This window comes from Caretta caretta, chromosome 2 (assembly GCF_965140235.1).
Source record: "Caretta caretta isolate rCarCar2 chromosome 2, rCarCar1.hap1, whole genome shotgun sequence".
Taxonomy (NCBI): Eukaryota; Metazoa; Chordata; order Testudines; family Cheloniidae; genus Caretta; species Caretta caretta.
The window spans coordinates 161801932-161817225 of NC_134207.1; the positions used below are offsets into that span (position 1 = coordinate 161801932).

Here is a 15294-nt window from a genome sequence, read left to right on the forward strand (position 1 = left end):
AGACACTGAGATTTTAAAAGTTTTATAACAGTGACAATTTTCAACATCACATATCAAAATATACCAAGTAAATAGTTGTAAATCCAAGCTATAAATTCTCAAGCAGCATTTTTGTTTATCTGTAAATATCAATTATCTATGCCAGGGGTTCTTAAACTTCATTGCACCGTAACCCCCTTCTGACAACAAAAATTACTACATGATCCCAAGAGTGGGGACTGAAGCATGAGCCCCGCTGCTACAGGCATGGGGTGCAAAGCCAAAGGGCTTCATGGGGGCGGGGGGGGGGGGCTGTAAAATGAGCCCTACCATCCTGGGCTGCAGCTGAAGCCTGAGCCCTGGGCAGTGGGACTTGGACTATGCCCCGGGCCCCAGCCAGTCTTAACACCAGCCCTGGTGATCCCTTTAAAATGGGGTCGCAACCCACTTTGTGGTCCCGGCCCACAGTTTGAGAACCTCTGATATATGGGAAAAAAAATTTCATTGGTTTGTGTGCATGCGGTGAAATTGACATTTATCAATAAAAATCTAATCCTCCCAAGACTGAGTCTGCAGCCACCTTGGCAGCCTGGGCCTATGTGGCTGCAGAGAAGATGACATATGTCTACTGCTGCAAAAACTTGGTTATCTCAATTGATCCTAATGTAAGCATCTTACATTCCCTATCTCTTTCATGGTATGCAGTAAGAGAAGGGAATAAGGGAAAATGAGCAGGAAAAAGGAACAGAGAAACCAATGTGAATAAATGATGTCCCTTGTTTCATAGCTCAGTGTTTCACATTGTCTTTTGCTGAAGTATTGGGAGGTTGTTTCTTGCTGTGGTATTCTGAGGCTCCTTTCCCTGTAGCTTTCATATCCATTCTCAGAATACTACAATACTCAGCCATTTCTGGGCAAGTAAGACATCATCTCAATTTCTGTAGTTTCAATCTCCTAAAGGATTGGAAGTCCTAGAACTGTAGTCTCCATTATAGCATCTCAGAACAGTGGTATAACCTTACTGATAAATGCTGACAGCCAAATTATTTCACATAAAACTGTAGCCTCCCATTTAAAAATAATAACTTTCAAAGTGCTATTCACAAGTAGGCACACAATCACATCAACAGTTGAGAGCACAAATCTATGCAGGTTTGTAAATGAAACTATACAAATTCAAAGTGCAAAGCTAAGTATTAATATGCTAGTGGGAGGCATATTTGAAAGAGCAGCCTTAGGTTGAAGACTTAAAGAAAAATGTTAAATGTCCTTTTGTAGATATGCAGCAGACGTTTTTAAAGTATTTTAACATCCAAGTCATGTGGCACGTTGTTAACATCTGAGACTTGTGGTGTTGCAGCTTATGGTCTGAGAAGTTGAGGACTCTCCTTTTACTGAACAGCTTGGTTTCTTTCCCAGTGATTGATCACTCATGTAGATTTCAGTATGATTGATCTTTTCTTCTTCTGTTTTTCTTTGTACCCTTAATGAGTTAGAAGTACTGCTGAAATGAGATTACTGTGTGTGCTTGTGAATCTGGACCACAGATTATACAGTTACATTGTACAGCTACAGAGCTACTGGAGCTAGTTATATCATTACCATGTTATCTTAATTCATATTTCTTATTGATTGGTCACATTTTGCAGACTTTCTGAAGAGACCCCTGGAAAACTATGTGAAAAAGTTAAAAGTACCAGTTTATGTGATTCGAATGGAGCAACGTTCTGGATTGATCAGAGCCAGGTTGAAGGGGGCTGCTGCTTCCAAAGGCCAGGTCATCACCTTCTTAGATGCTCATTGTGAATGTACAGTAGGATGGCTTGAACCTCTGTTGGCACGAATCAAAGTTGACAGGTAATTATCAATTTATTTGTTAATGTTCTACTTTTGTAAAGGTTAGTAAGGAATACTTTTACTGCAGATTTAACTTGGTTTATCAGCTTCAGCTGAACATATTGTTTAACCTACTTTGAAGTAGTGAATTAATTTTGTAATTTCCCAGAATTTCACAAATGTGTGATTAAAACTAGTGTTCATATGAAATGCTAATACGGGGGAGCTTTTAAAAAGCAAAACTTGCTGTTAAATTTAACTTACATTCAAATGTAAGTTACATGTCCTGACTAAGCCTTGGTCTACAACTTATGTCAGTATGACTGCATCACTCAAAATGCACACACCTGAGCGACGCAATTATACCGACCGAACTCCTGATGTCAGTATAACTGCGTTGCTCAGTTCTCTCCCATCAGTATAGGTAGTGTCTTCACTAAGCAATGCAATATGCACCACTGCAAGCCCTGAGTTAGATACTCACCCAGTCTAGTGAAAGAAACATAATAAAACTGAGAGTAATGTTCTGGAGCTCCTTCGCCTGCACCCACCTTCTCACCCACCTGGAAGAACAGCCTATGGGGAAGTTCTAAAAGATCATTCTGGTCACAACCTAACAAAAAGATGAGTGAGGGAGAGTGGTGTAGATACCTATATGAGCAAGATGTTGGTAGTGGGCTTTCCCTAGCTGACATTCATTAACTACTAATTGTCAGTTTCTGCTTGGTGTATTCAAAATAAAAGAGCTATTGAAGTGTTATATGTTAGGGTTGAGGTCCACTGGCATAATTGCAGGGGGAAGCTTTTAATGTTCTTGTTTACACAGTAGAGTTTAGTCATTGCTGGAAACAATTTAGTTTGAGAACTAAAGTTGTAAGAACAATTCACTATTACACTCCTATATGTTATAACAGCTCTCCTATCAAAACTCAATATTTTAAATGGTAATTAAAATGTTGAAGTTATACTTTATTGTTCTGGAGGTATAGTTTGGAAGTGAGAGGAGAGCCAGGTTTTTAATAAAAATGTTAACCTTCAAAGAATATACATATTAAAGGGATAGTAAGAAAAGATGAGCATTGTCTTGATTCAGATCTGGTAGTATTTCATAATATAGTTTGCTCATTAGACTAGTTACCAAGCGTAGCATAATCTCTCAAGTCATCTGGTGTCCTCTTGTTCGTCAATATCTTTTTTCAGAAAACACAAACACTTACACATAGCAAATATATTTATTAGGTAACTTTAGATTTCCCTGCTTTATTTACTATAAAGAACCATCAGAACCTTGAACTCGTGATAAACCAACTGGTTTCAAAAATTTAGTCAGTTCCACAGTTTTGGGGTTCTCATGGTTCCTTTGTATATATAAAGGCTATATTTAAAGTTATAAATCACCTGTGAATGAGTACTATACTGTAAAATAAGACAAGAACAAATGAATATAAACTCGCCATGAACAAATCCAGGGTGGAAATTTAAAAAGTTTCTAAGAATCAGTGAGGTGAGGTTCTGGAACAGCCTCTCAATAAGAATTGTGGGGACAAACAATGTAATTAGTTTTAAGAGCGCTGGGCAAACTTATGAGTGCAATTGTATGATGGGGTAGCATGGAATGGTAGGGGACAGAGCTCAACAGCCCTGCGGCTCTCTTCCAGTTTGTCTTAAGTTCCTAAAGCTCATGTGTTAGGATTTCAGCTGGCCACTAACAGGCCAGGAAGGGATTTTTTTTCCCTTTACAATGTGTTCTTGGAGGTTTTTTATGTCCTTCTGAAGTATTGGGATGGCTACTGCTGGAGATGGGACAGTAACCAGAGTTGGCTAGGCCTCTGAGCATGCAGCCCGCGGGGTTCTTCCCTACGACCCACCAAGCTCCCCGCAGCCCCCCATCCCCTCCCCAGCATGCCATGTCCCCAGCCTGCCTCTAGGCCAGGGGTGAGCAAACTCCGGCCCCTTAGGGCTTTGGATCCGGCCCTCGGATTTGCAAACTCCATGGTGCTGTGAGCCCCACGCCGGGAAGTAGCAGGCACCGCTTCCCTGCGACCCCGGGGGGCAGGGGGAGCAGAGAACTCAGTGAGCTGTTCTTGCCTATGGTTACCTCCCCTGAAGCTCCCATTGGCCGGGAACGGGGAACTGCGGCCAATGTGAGCTTTGGGGGAGGTACCCACAGGCAAGAACAGCTCATGGAGTTCTCTGCTCCCTCTCCCTCCGGGGTCGCAGGGACAGGGTGCTCACCACTTCCCGGAGCAGAGTGGCACGGGGCTGTGGCCAGGGCAGGCAGGGAGCCTAATCTGGCCCCGGTGCGCACCCCTGCCATCCCGGAGCCGCTCAAGGTAAGCGGCGCCAGGCCGGAATCCAGACCTCTCCTGCCCCCCACACCCCAACTCCCTGCCCTGAGCCCCCTGCCTGTACCCCAACCCCCTGCCACACCCCGCACTCCTCCTGCACCCCAACTCCCTGCCCTGAGCCCCCTGCTGCACCCCACAGGCAGGGGTGGAGGTGGAGTGGGGGGCAGGGGCAGCGGGGGGGCAGATGATGTGGCCCTCCTGGTGATTCGAGTTTGAGACCCCTGTTCTAGTCTGTTGTGTGTTATAATACTTTGATCTCATTTCCATTGTTGGGTGTAATGTGTGAGTGACGTGTGTTGTTGGTGGCCTGTGATATACAGGAGTTCAGACTAGATCAGTGGGGGCAACCTCCGGCACACGGGCCGCACGTGGCCCATCAGGGTAATCCACTGGCAGGCCACCAGACAGTTTATTTACATTTGCCCAGCCACCTGCAGTTCCCAGTGCCCGTGGTTCATCGTTCCCGGCCAATGGGAGCTGCGGGAAGCAGCAGCCAGCATGTCCCTGTGGCCCGCACCGCTTCCCTCAGCTCCCATTAGCCAGGAATGATGAATCAAGGGCACTGGGAACTGCGGGTGGCTGGGCAAATGTAAACTGTCTGGTGGCCTGTTAGTGGATTACCCTGACGAGTCGCAGGTTGCCCACCATTGGACTAGATTATCTAGTGGTCCCTTCTGGCCTAAAACTCTATGACCTGGTCTTTGGGAAACTCTTTTCTAAAGTTACGATGATTATTTGAGCTACACTCATCTATATTGTAGTTGGAAATTGAGAAACTGGCTACTTTCTGCTGATACTTTTTTTCTGGTACATGCTATTAAGGCACACAAAACATTCTGCTAGTGTGAAAGAATTTCAGTTTGGTCGGGGGAGCAAAGAAAAGATGCAGGACTTATAAGGATGCTTTATGAAACGTCGTTTGTATATGTTAGTTCCATGCAGTACCCCTGCAGTTGTGGGGGCAGTTTATTAAAATAACCAGCCTAAATAATTTCTTGTGTGCTAGTGATGCAGATTTCAGTTTTGTGTTTAAAATAAACCTGGCTGGAGTAAATTACTGAGAGATAAATTTAACATCTAAATTATCAATACAAAAATGTGGTGCATTAACAACAATTTGCAAGAAATGAAGTTTTGTTGGGAACTCTATTGAGAGGAAATTACAGTATTTTACCCTTGAAGTCATTATTAAGTAATGTTTTTTCTTGTGAGATTATCATTGGATAAATAGTGGTGCAGGTTGCACCACAGAAAGGCACCTTCGAATCATATCTTGATGTGACTTTCCAAGAAAGGTAATGTGACCACAGAGAGTTATCAGAATGCATTTCCAAGAGTGTTAAGCAGATTACGATCTCAGAATTCACCTTCTGAAGAATAGGACAAAGGACGAGTGGTTTCTTCCTATTGAAGATCTCTACATGACATCAGTGTATTTGTTAACCAGAGTTGCTTCATTACATCCATTTGTCGATGTTATCTGAGTATTCCCCCAGAGCAAAGACCAAATTTTTACTTCAAAACATGTGAGATATCTTGAGCATACGTCTAGGGACCAAAAAGTTTTATAATCCTGGGTCACTGTGTGGTATTGGAAAGTCCTTATCACTTTATGCCTTAGTTTTCTTATGTGCAAGATGAGGATAATTACTCCTTATTGATTACTCCAGGAGTGTTTTGAGGAACGATAAGTTAATGTTTGTTTAGTTCTTTGAAGACGTAAAGCACTGTTCATGTTAAGTACAGTAGTAATAATAAAAATTAAGCCATTACCAAAACTAGGACAAATGTGCACTCTCCCTGGTAGGCAAATACCATTACAAATGGAATAGTAAAAACTCTTTTAATTTAGTAAAATGCCCATGCTTCCTGGCTAAAGGCTTCATGTTTACTGTAAGTTTGAAGGGATGCTTGTTCTATACAGTAGGTAAGAGACAAAAGACACAGCAGTTGGTCACTTTTACTAATAGGTTTTGGCACTTCTCTCTTCAGGAGAACAGTAGTGTGTCCTATCATTGATGTAATCAGCGATGACACCTTTGAATATATGGCAGGCTCTGATATGACCTATGGTGGATTCAACTGGAAGTTGAATTTCCGCTGGTATCCTGTTCCTCAGAGAGAAATGGACCGAAGGAAAGGTGATCGGACTCTTCCTGTCAGGTAAGGGGAATTGATTTTATTAGTTTAATTATCAAATACCTAAAATAATTCCTTATTATTTTGTGGTCTCCTTTCCAGATTAGTTTTTACATACAGTAGAACCTCAGAGTTACAGACACCACAGGAATGGAGGTTGTTTGTAACTCTGAAATGTTCCAGAGTAGCAGCCGTATTAGTCTGTATCCGCAAAAAGAAAAGGAGGACTTGTGGCACCTTAAAGACTAACAAATTTATTTGAGCATAAGCTTTCATGAGCTTATGCTCAGATAAATTTGTTAGTCTCTAAGGTGCCACAAGTCGTCCTTCTTTTTTCTGAAATGTTCGTAATTCTGAACAAAATGCAGCTTCAGCAGTTCACGCTCTGGGTCAGATTCCAGAGGCAGCTAGGCAACTTCCTTGTAGGGCAGCTTCTTTCCTTGGCCCACGCAAGCTTGTGTTTCCCTCCTGGTTAGGGGTGGGGATGGGGTGAAAACAGCACCCACAGCCTACAGGAAAGCAGCATAAACCTCAGTGCTACATCTGCTCTGGCTACCTTGTGCTGGCAGCAGCGGTTGATAGCTTTGCCTGCGAATCTCAGCGTCTTCACTTTCTAGCTGTAAGACGGGGTGAGGGTGGTGACAAGCAGCCCAGATGTGACCACCTTTAAGAACCAATACACAATATAGTATTTGCTGCTGCTTTTTTTTTTTTTTTTTGGGGGGGGGGGGGAGGGGGAGATCTCTTCTGCTGTCTAATTGGTTACTTCCGGTTTCATATGGTGTCTGGTTGCCACTCTATAACTCTGGTGTTCGTATCTTTGAGGTTCTACTGTCCAATAATTAGCGAGGTATGATTTATCAGCAGTTTGGCATGTTTAGAGTAATAGTATAGTATGAAGGCTGTATTGTGATGAGGAGATCTTGCTAAATGTGTTTTTAGATTAAACTAATAATGAAGGAAAAAACAGATTTCTTATAACTTTATTTTAAAACCTACCTAATGATTTATCAGTTTTAATGATCGAGAGTTTAAATGAACAAATGAGATCCCCACATACTTCGTGAATAATGTACAGTTTTTTACTGATGTTTGCCCTTTTCTTTTCTTTCTATCTTTTATTCTAGGAGAGGAAACATTTATGATTCAGTGATGTGACAGTTATACATTGATTTTATTTGTAATGAGATCTCTTTTTATTTAGATCGGGGAAGGTGATTGATTTTAGTGGTTTAAATTAAACATGAATACACTCAGGTTGTCTGTAGATCTCACCGTCTTGCCTGTATAGTACTTACTCTTGTAGTATCTACTTGTATTTTTACAGTCAGTGGCTCCGTTTTGAATTAAAACATGTCAGATACTACTGACAGTAGATATGTGGAGGTAGCTGTTATCTTCTGTTCCATTATGAAGATTCAGAAACTTAAGAGCTCCTTTCCAGGGCTTGATTTTTTTTTTAGGAATCTATATAAGTGTTGTGCGTGATGTATCTAGCTGTTTTGCATGCAATTGCTTGCAAAGTTTATTGCACCTACACTTAACTGCAGGTGCACAGTTGCTGTTTGTAAAAACTTAGTTCAAACCATTTCTGAATACATGAAATTGCTGATAGAAGTCATATGAAAGCATGCTGTCAATTTAATAGTCAAAGTCAAAGTACCCTACATACATACAAGATAAGAACACTGATTTTGTCATTAAAAAGCAAGTTCATAATTGAAGTTTAGGAGATTTTGCAAATTGGTTAAGAAATAACTAGCACCCTTTTTTTGAGAGACTTTTTAGTATCTGAAAAAGGGGTTGTAATGGAGCTCTATATGTATCCCTGATTAGTGTTTGTTTCTGTGAACACTGTAATATATTGAAAGTAATCATGGCCAACAGTACTTGGACTGTGATGCTTTCTTCTTGAGGAATGGTCTAAAGAAAACATGTTTTTTTTCTTCAGGAAATTAATGCCTTTTGTAAGGTACCAGCCTTGGAGATAGAAATCTTCTATCTATCCTATGGGCATTAGCAGCTTATCATCCACTTCCTGTGTCCTGACCTATAAAGAGTAGTTTTAGGAAGGAAAGACTGACGTAAGCACTGGACCTCTTAAGTTGTCCCTCTGCTGAAACTCGCCAACATAGCGCTAATTCAGATGTCAGGTGGACATTTATTGACTAGGAACTAGATTAAAAATGCTAACTGAGTTTCATAGGCCACTACACCATTAGTTGGCAACAACTTTCAGTCATTGCAAACTGAGAGCTGCTTGAACAGTTGATGTGGAAGTGAAAGGCTTTGTATCACACCATTAGTCTTATAGGCCATCTAGTCCTCCAGGAAATGGTTTAGTTACAGTGCAATAAGATACAGGTATGAAATAAAAGTAAGAAAAACAAAAGATTTGAAGGAAAGAGGCAAAGAATAAAAAGTAAACTAAGTAAAAAACCCAAAGATGCTTAAATGGTATGGAAAAGATGTGGTTTATACCTTTCTCTACATGTGTATTCAAAATGTCCAGTATTCTGCCTTTAAAGTGCCTTTACATATTTGTCTTCTTTCAGGACACCCACAATGGCAGGAGGCCTTTTTTCAATAGACAGGGATTACTTTCAGGAAATTGGAACATATGATGCTGGAATGGATATTTGGGGAGGAGAAAACCTAGAAATTTCTTTCAGGGTAAGCAGCAATTCCATTTGGTTCAGTGCTTTACTTCTTAATTTAGGACAGTTTAAGTTGTAAAAATGGTAACCTGTTGCGGTCCTTGTACCTTTATTATCCAAGCACAGATAGCAACTTAATTTTTGTGTAATTTCTGGTGCGAACCATTGAAAGTGCTATATTGTCAGAAAAGGAAAATGTCAAGTTTGCAGTCTACAGAGCCGTGAGACAAAAATGTTTGGACATAGAATTTTCATTTAAAGAAAAATAAGCATTTCAAAAATCAGCAAACATTTGCCTGTTTAGAAGCTCTGTTAGAGTAGCATCTTGGAGAGACATAAGCTAAGCTGACATCAGTGATGTGTGGCTTAACCTTCCAATAAAAGCTCGTATTTCCGTTATGAACCCTCTTTCAGTCATTTACAACTTAGTGGTTGCATCCTTTTATGGATGTGGGATCTACCTAGTATTGTCCATATTTCTGAAATACATTCCATGTTGGGTGACTACCAAATGATAATGTTCATCATTCCCTTCTTTGCTTTCAGCCAGAGTGTATGGGGGTTACTGCTATTATAGCTAAGTTAAACACATCAACAAGAATTTTAAGCTGCTATCTTTTGGGGCTCAGAGTAAAATTGAAAAGGTCTTCCAGATTAAGTTCACATAATCTTATCGAGAACAAAAACTTCTGGATCTTGTTACATTTTACAAAGAAATCTAGTAATAAAAACAAGGTGGATTGATTGATTTTAAATCAGCAAGCAAGAAACTCGATTTAAAAAAATCAATTTTAAACTTGTTTTGCATTTGTACATTTTTTTCTTTACAAAAGGTTAATTCTCATTGGTTGGCAACCATTAAAACATGTTAATTTGCAGCCAAATGTAACTTACTCTAAATTTGGTACTTCTCTTTTCGAAGTAGGATGATGTACTTTATCTCTTCACATTTATTTAATTATATCTTAATATATTATTTATTCAAATTCTTAATTTTTACTTTTTTGTTAGGTTAGAAAAGGCTGAATGACCTTTCTTATTTACTGGCTTAATTTTTTACTTGTGATTTGTGTCAAGCTGCATTAGGACAGAGTTCGGAATTCAATTAAAAATATACAAAACCCAGCATTTTAAAATTATTAGTTAAATAAAACTACCTTGATTGTGATGGATGCATAAGGAAAAGTGTCTCAAAACATGCTTTGCATTTAAAACTGATTTATAAAACAAAGGAAGTATTATCTGTAGTTAGGAAACTGAACTGATTTGTTTCTGGTCGTCATGTATTTCAGGATTTTAGAACTAGTGGATTTCATCCTCTCAACACTTTCCCTTTCCCCCTCCCCCCAATAGATTTGAAGGGGAAAACAAGCTTTCCTGCTTTTTCAACTCCCAATCTGTTTCTCAACTTTGTATGAACTAATCATTGAACTGAACTAGTTGAATAAATTTAAAATGAAGAAAATATTGTCTCTGCATCTGGAGAAGGTTATTGCTGTCAAAAGCTGGTTTAGCACTTCAGTAAAATCTAGTTTCAGGTGTTAAGCCAGTTCATTTCACCAGTTCAGTGTGGCTTGACTTTCTTTAAATCTTCAGCAGGAAACGTGTACCGCTTGAATATTTTATTTAATTTAAATTATTTTAATAGATATTAGTGAATTTAGGTCTTAGCATAGGTTGTCATAATTTCACATTTAATTAGGTTTATTTAAAAAAAAGTACTTCAGTAAAACAAAAATCCAGTTTAAATTTTTAAAAAATCTGATTTTTTTTATCCACCATGAATAGGAACTTTTTAGACAAAGTAACACTTTTGCTGCTTCCATTTTTCTCTTTTTTGCTTCACTCTCTGAGCCCTACCATTCATCTCTAGCAGTCCATGACTGGCATCTCAGTGCTGTTGTGCCTGATGTCACTCAGTCTGCCCCCAGCCACCTCTTAAATTCTCTTCTAGTGAGCAGGACACGAACATTTTTACTTGACTTTTGGGCAATAGAATTTTTTCCAGCTCAAAAAGACATTAGGTACAAAAACTCTTTAAAAATCACCTTAATTGTGACCACTGTGAATTATGCAATGACTGTTCTGTCCTTTTCAGATTTGGCAGTGTGGGGGCACTTTGGAAATTGTAACCTGTTCACATGTTGGACATGTGTTCCGAAAAGCCACTCCTTATACTTTTCCAGGAGGCACAGGACAGATTATCAACAAAAATAACAGACGGCTTGCAGAAGTCTGGATGGATGAGTTCAAGAATTTCTTTTACATCATTTCCCCAGGTGAGCAGTCTTTAGTGTGAAATAATTCCATTCAAGGTAGAAGATATGAGTGTATTTAAAAGGAAAAATAAGTACTTCTAAATAAAAAGGCTGGTAATTCTGGAGGAACGGCCTTCCAGTAAAATAAAGATCACTTAAAACAATTTCTGTTAAAGGAATGGTCTTATTTAAAAAAAAAAAACATTTTCTGTTATCCAATCGAACAGATGCAGATGTGCCCTGAAGTCCTTTTTACATGCATATGTGAAAGTTAAGAATGAGCTTCAAGTGCACAAAAATAGAAGTGCAATGGAAAGTTCACTTGTGAAAGCAGAGTGCTGGAAGTGTAGCCGGAAGTCCAAATACATCATCTTATATCGTGAAGTACGGCCCCTGGCTGCTCTCTCCGTATAACTTCAGGTTGAATAGGGTAGATATGATCAGCTGAAATTCATTGCTGATTAATCAAATAAGCAATTTCCTTTCATCTATCAAGAAAGATAAAAAGCAGTCAATTTTTGTACTTTAGGTAAATGTATGGGAATATATATTTGTGGAAACTAGGCATCTCCTTCGACTCCTTCAAATTACTGTTGTGGCCTTCAGAATTATAAATGTTTTACATTCCTGTCTTAAAGGGATAACTGTTAATTCCAAAGAAAACATTCATTTTAAGTCTTTCAGATGAATACTTTTAAAATAAATTAACCTTACAAAGTTACAGTATTTGTGAATTGACATTATGTATACAATGGATTTCTGGTGCTTTATTTGTAAAAGTAGTTTCCATTTTCTTCTTCTTGGGAGAAACTTGATCAGTTTGCCTGTAATCAAAAACTTCTTTTTAATAAAGTAGACTGGTATGCTTTTAGTCAATGACCTTCTTTTGTTAAATGAAGTTAATGCTGAGTTACCAGCCTCTTTTAATTTATTTTTATATTTTAACTTTTTCTCGTGTTTCTTAATGTATTCCTTCCTCCCTCTTATCTTAATTCCCCTCAACTTTTCTGCTTTCTTTCTCTGTATGTAGCAGCTCTTCCACTGATGCTTAAGATCTGGCCCACAAGAAATCAGCAACAAGGTTGAGGGTGAGGATTCCTGGGGAGAAGCAGACTTGGCTCCCAGAAGAGCACCAGTCGGCCATGAAATCGGCTTTAATTAGTTCCCCGTTATCTGTTCCTCTGAACCCCACTATCCAGTTCCTGTTTTTCTGTGATTTTCTATCTAGGGGCTAGTAGGAGGACAATAGAATTGAGCATTCAAGCTGTTCTGATAGTCCTACAGTTAACTCTCAATTTGCAATTTACCACCTGGGAATACGTAGTTCATCTGTAATGGTAATGGGCAATTATTAGTTTTCACAGTGTTTAAATTGGGGACTTGATTTGGAGGCCCAACAGAGACTGGAGAACTAATAACAAATGTGAGCATGATGAGTACAGAAAGCGAAGCCAGTAGGAGCCTTTTCTAAGGTAAAGAGAATAGGAATGCCAGCCAGCCAGGAATGCTACCTATTGGAGGCTATGATAAGAGATTAGGATTAGGGAGATAATATTGTGGAGGTCACAAGGAGTGAGGGAAGGATTAGTTGTTGGGATGAAGGGGTTTTGGAAAGTTTCAGGTATCCAAAATTTGCTTCCTTGTTTTAATCAATCTTCTCCAGCTTTCAGTCACAAAGGTCCACTTATTCATAAAATAACACAAAATAGGACATATTCAATTTACCAGTATGTACACTGTGATTTCTGACCTCTGAGTGCCTGCAAGGATGCCAGTCTCTCAGGTGAGAATCTCATCTGAACCAACACATTACCCATGGAAAAGAAGTTACTAAATGTATTAATCTCCTAGTTTAAAAGATTAGTACTATGCATTACCTTCCATTACCAGTAACTTACGTAAGCCAGCAGGGTAGAAAAAATAACTCACTAAATGCAGAAGCTCTGCAGATTTTATTCTGGAGGAAATGTGCCTAAACTCAAGGGATGTTCTTCAAAAGGGCCCATAAATCAGAGAGCTGACTAACTGAGCCACCAAACTGCAAACTAAGAATGGACTTTGAACAGAAAAAAGTTTTTCAAATCATCTTAATTTCATCAGACACTTCTGCCTGGATCTGTTCATATCCAGCAAGGACAGGAAAGCCAGAAAATTCTTCACAAGGGAGATCAACCCAAAGTTCCTGAAAATAGCATTGCCCTGCTACGTTGCTCACCCAGCAAACTACTGCACACTTTTTTCTTCCAGTTCTGGGAAAAGTAATGGAGAATAGTGAAAGCTAAGAAGGAACAATAGTTCTAATAGCTCCAAACATGCTAGAAGGATTTTGCTAGTCACTGCTGAAGTCCTGATAGAACTAGTACAAAGGCTTTCATTCATAGTTACAGACCAGATTTACTTTCTCAGGGGTTTCTCAGTCACACAAATCCAAGCCACCTTAGTTTCAAAGTGAAAATCCTAGCCAAAATTTGGCTACTCAGCTGTGGTAATAAGAGTGTTGTTAGAATCTGTTGGAACAAATATGAAAAGATCCATCCCAGAATACACAAGTTCCACTATCCTGGACTTTTTTATATGAATAATTTGACATGGCTTTTGAACTCTGCCATTTCTTCACTCTGTCACTGTACATTCTTCTAAATCTGATATTTTTTGGTATGCAGTTTCTTCAGAGCAACTTATTTGGTCAAATTAACCACCAAAAGCATTTTTCAATCATGGCGCTTACGCTGAGCTTTTCTATTCTTGACTTCTCATCCATTTGAAGCAACAATCACCTTGTCTTTATACCTATTATCAATAAAAACCTGTTTTCTTGTGCCATTACCATAGTGAGGAGTATCTGAGAGACACTCTTTGCAGACACAAGTCTTATACTGCATATTTCATGATGACAGAGTAATCTGCACATTTGAATCTTTTATAACTCAGGCAAACATACTGTTCCATATCTTACAGGGGGCTGTCTTCTCCTTCTACCCAAATGTAAAGAACCAAAAGAAAATATTACAGCACAGTTCTGCAGAGCAATGAAGATAAATCTTTAAATTCACTGATTCCATTAAAAAAAAAAATCATGCCTTTCCACCAAAGATGCCTTTGGAACAGGATGTTCATGGCATCAGTAGCTAGATAGATCAAATGTTAACAGTGCAGATATCACATCAGGTGTACAAGTCTGAGAGGGAATCAAAGCCTCTAACGGCAGCTTCTTGGGCTGAAAGATCACCATGTATCTCAAAAGAAATCAGTAGGCCAGCAGTATGGTCCTTTCAGCACTTTCATCGAGTATTACAAAGCTTGGTCTGTTCTTCTCTGTAGATGCTTCATTTAGCAAAAGATATTTCATTTGGTGGTTCCTGAATAATCATTGTTTCAGATGGAGAAGAGGGAAATCCTTTATCTGACTTCTGATTCCTGTCTTTACTGTCCCTCCACACTATTCTTCTTACGTCTTGCTTTTTCTCATTAGTGATGGACTAGTGAGAGGTCAGGAGTCAGAACAGAAAATCTGTTACCTGACCCAATGCACTCAGGGTAAGAGGAAATTATTCATTAATTTCTGGGTATTTCTACAGCTTAGAAAATACTCATCTAGCCTTCCCCCAGAGGCCTGGTCACAAATCTGGACTGCTTGATGATGGTACAGCATATTAGTAGAATGGGGGAGAAGTTAGACCCAGAGAGGAAATCAAGTGACACATTTTCCATGGCCTCTGTTCATTTAGTTTTAGGAAAGCATTGCCTATTCTAAATAAGAATCAGTATAAAAAATAATATAGACACTATAGTTACATGTGATTTCTGAAGCTTTTTGTATGCTCTTCTTCTACAATCAGTGGTCTGTTTCCCAGTGCAATTCGGCATCCAGGAAAAGACAAGTAAAGTCACTGATGTTTTTTAGTTTCTCATCTATTGCCTGTTTAATGCAGTCTCCAGTTTGCAGAATACAGTATTTCTGTTGAGTGTAGCAACCTAAAGAAGAGCTCTGTGTAAGCTTGAAGGCTTCTGTTTCACAAAGAGAAGCTATTCGAAAAAAGAAAGGGGAAAAAAAAAAAACTGTAACTCTTCACTTAA

At 39.2% G+C, this 15294-nt stretch overlaps 1 protein-coding gene across 4 annotated transcripts in view; it reads left to right on the forward strand.

Annotated features, from left to right (window-relative positions):
* Positions 1-15294, forward strand: part of GALNT1 (polypeptide N-acetylgalactosaminyltransferase 1) — a 191467-nt gene that overhangs the window by 131152 nt on the left and 45021 nt on the right. For all 4 annotated transcript variants that reach the window (XM_048839304.2, XM_048839308.2, XM_048839305.2 and 1 more), the window contains 4 exons: positions 1629-1836; positions 6156-6326; positions 8858-8975; positions 11058-11238. In XM_048839304.2, coding sequence (XP_048695261.1) covers positions 1629-1836; positions 6156-6326; positions 8858-8975; positions 11058-11238 — 678 coding nt within the window. The remainder of the gene's footprint in view (positions 1-1628; positions 1837-6155; positions 6327-8857; positions 8976-11057; positions 11239-15294) is intronic.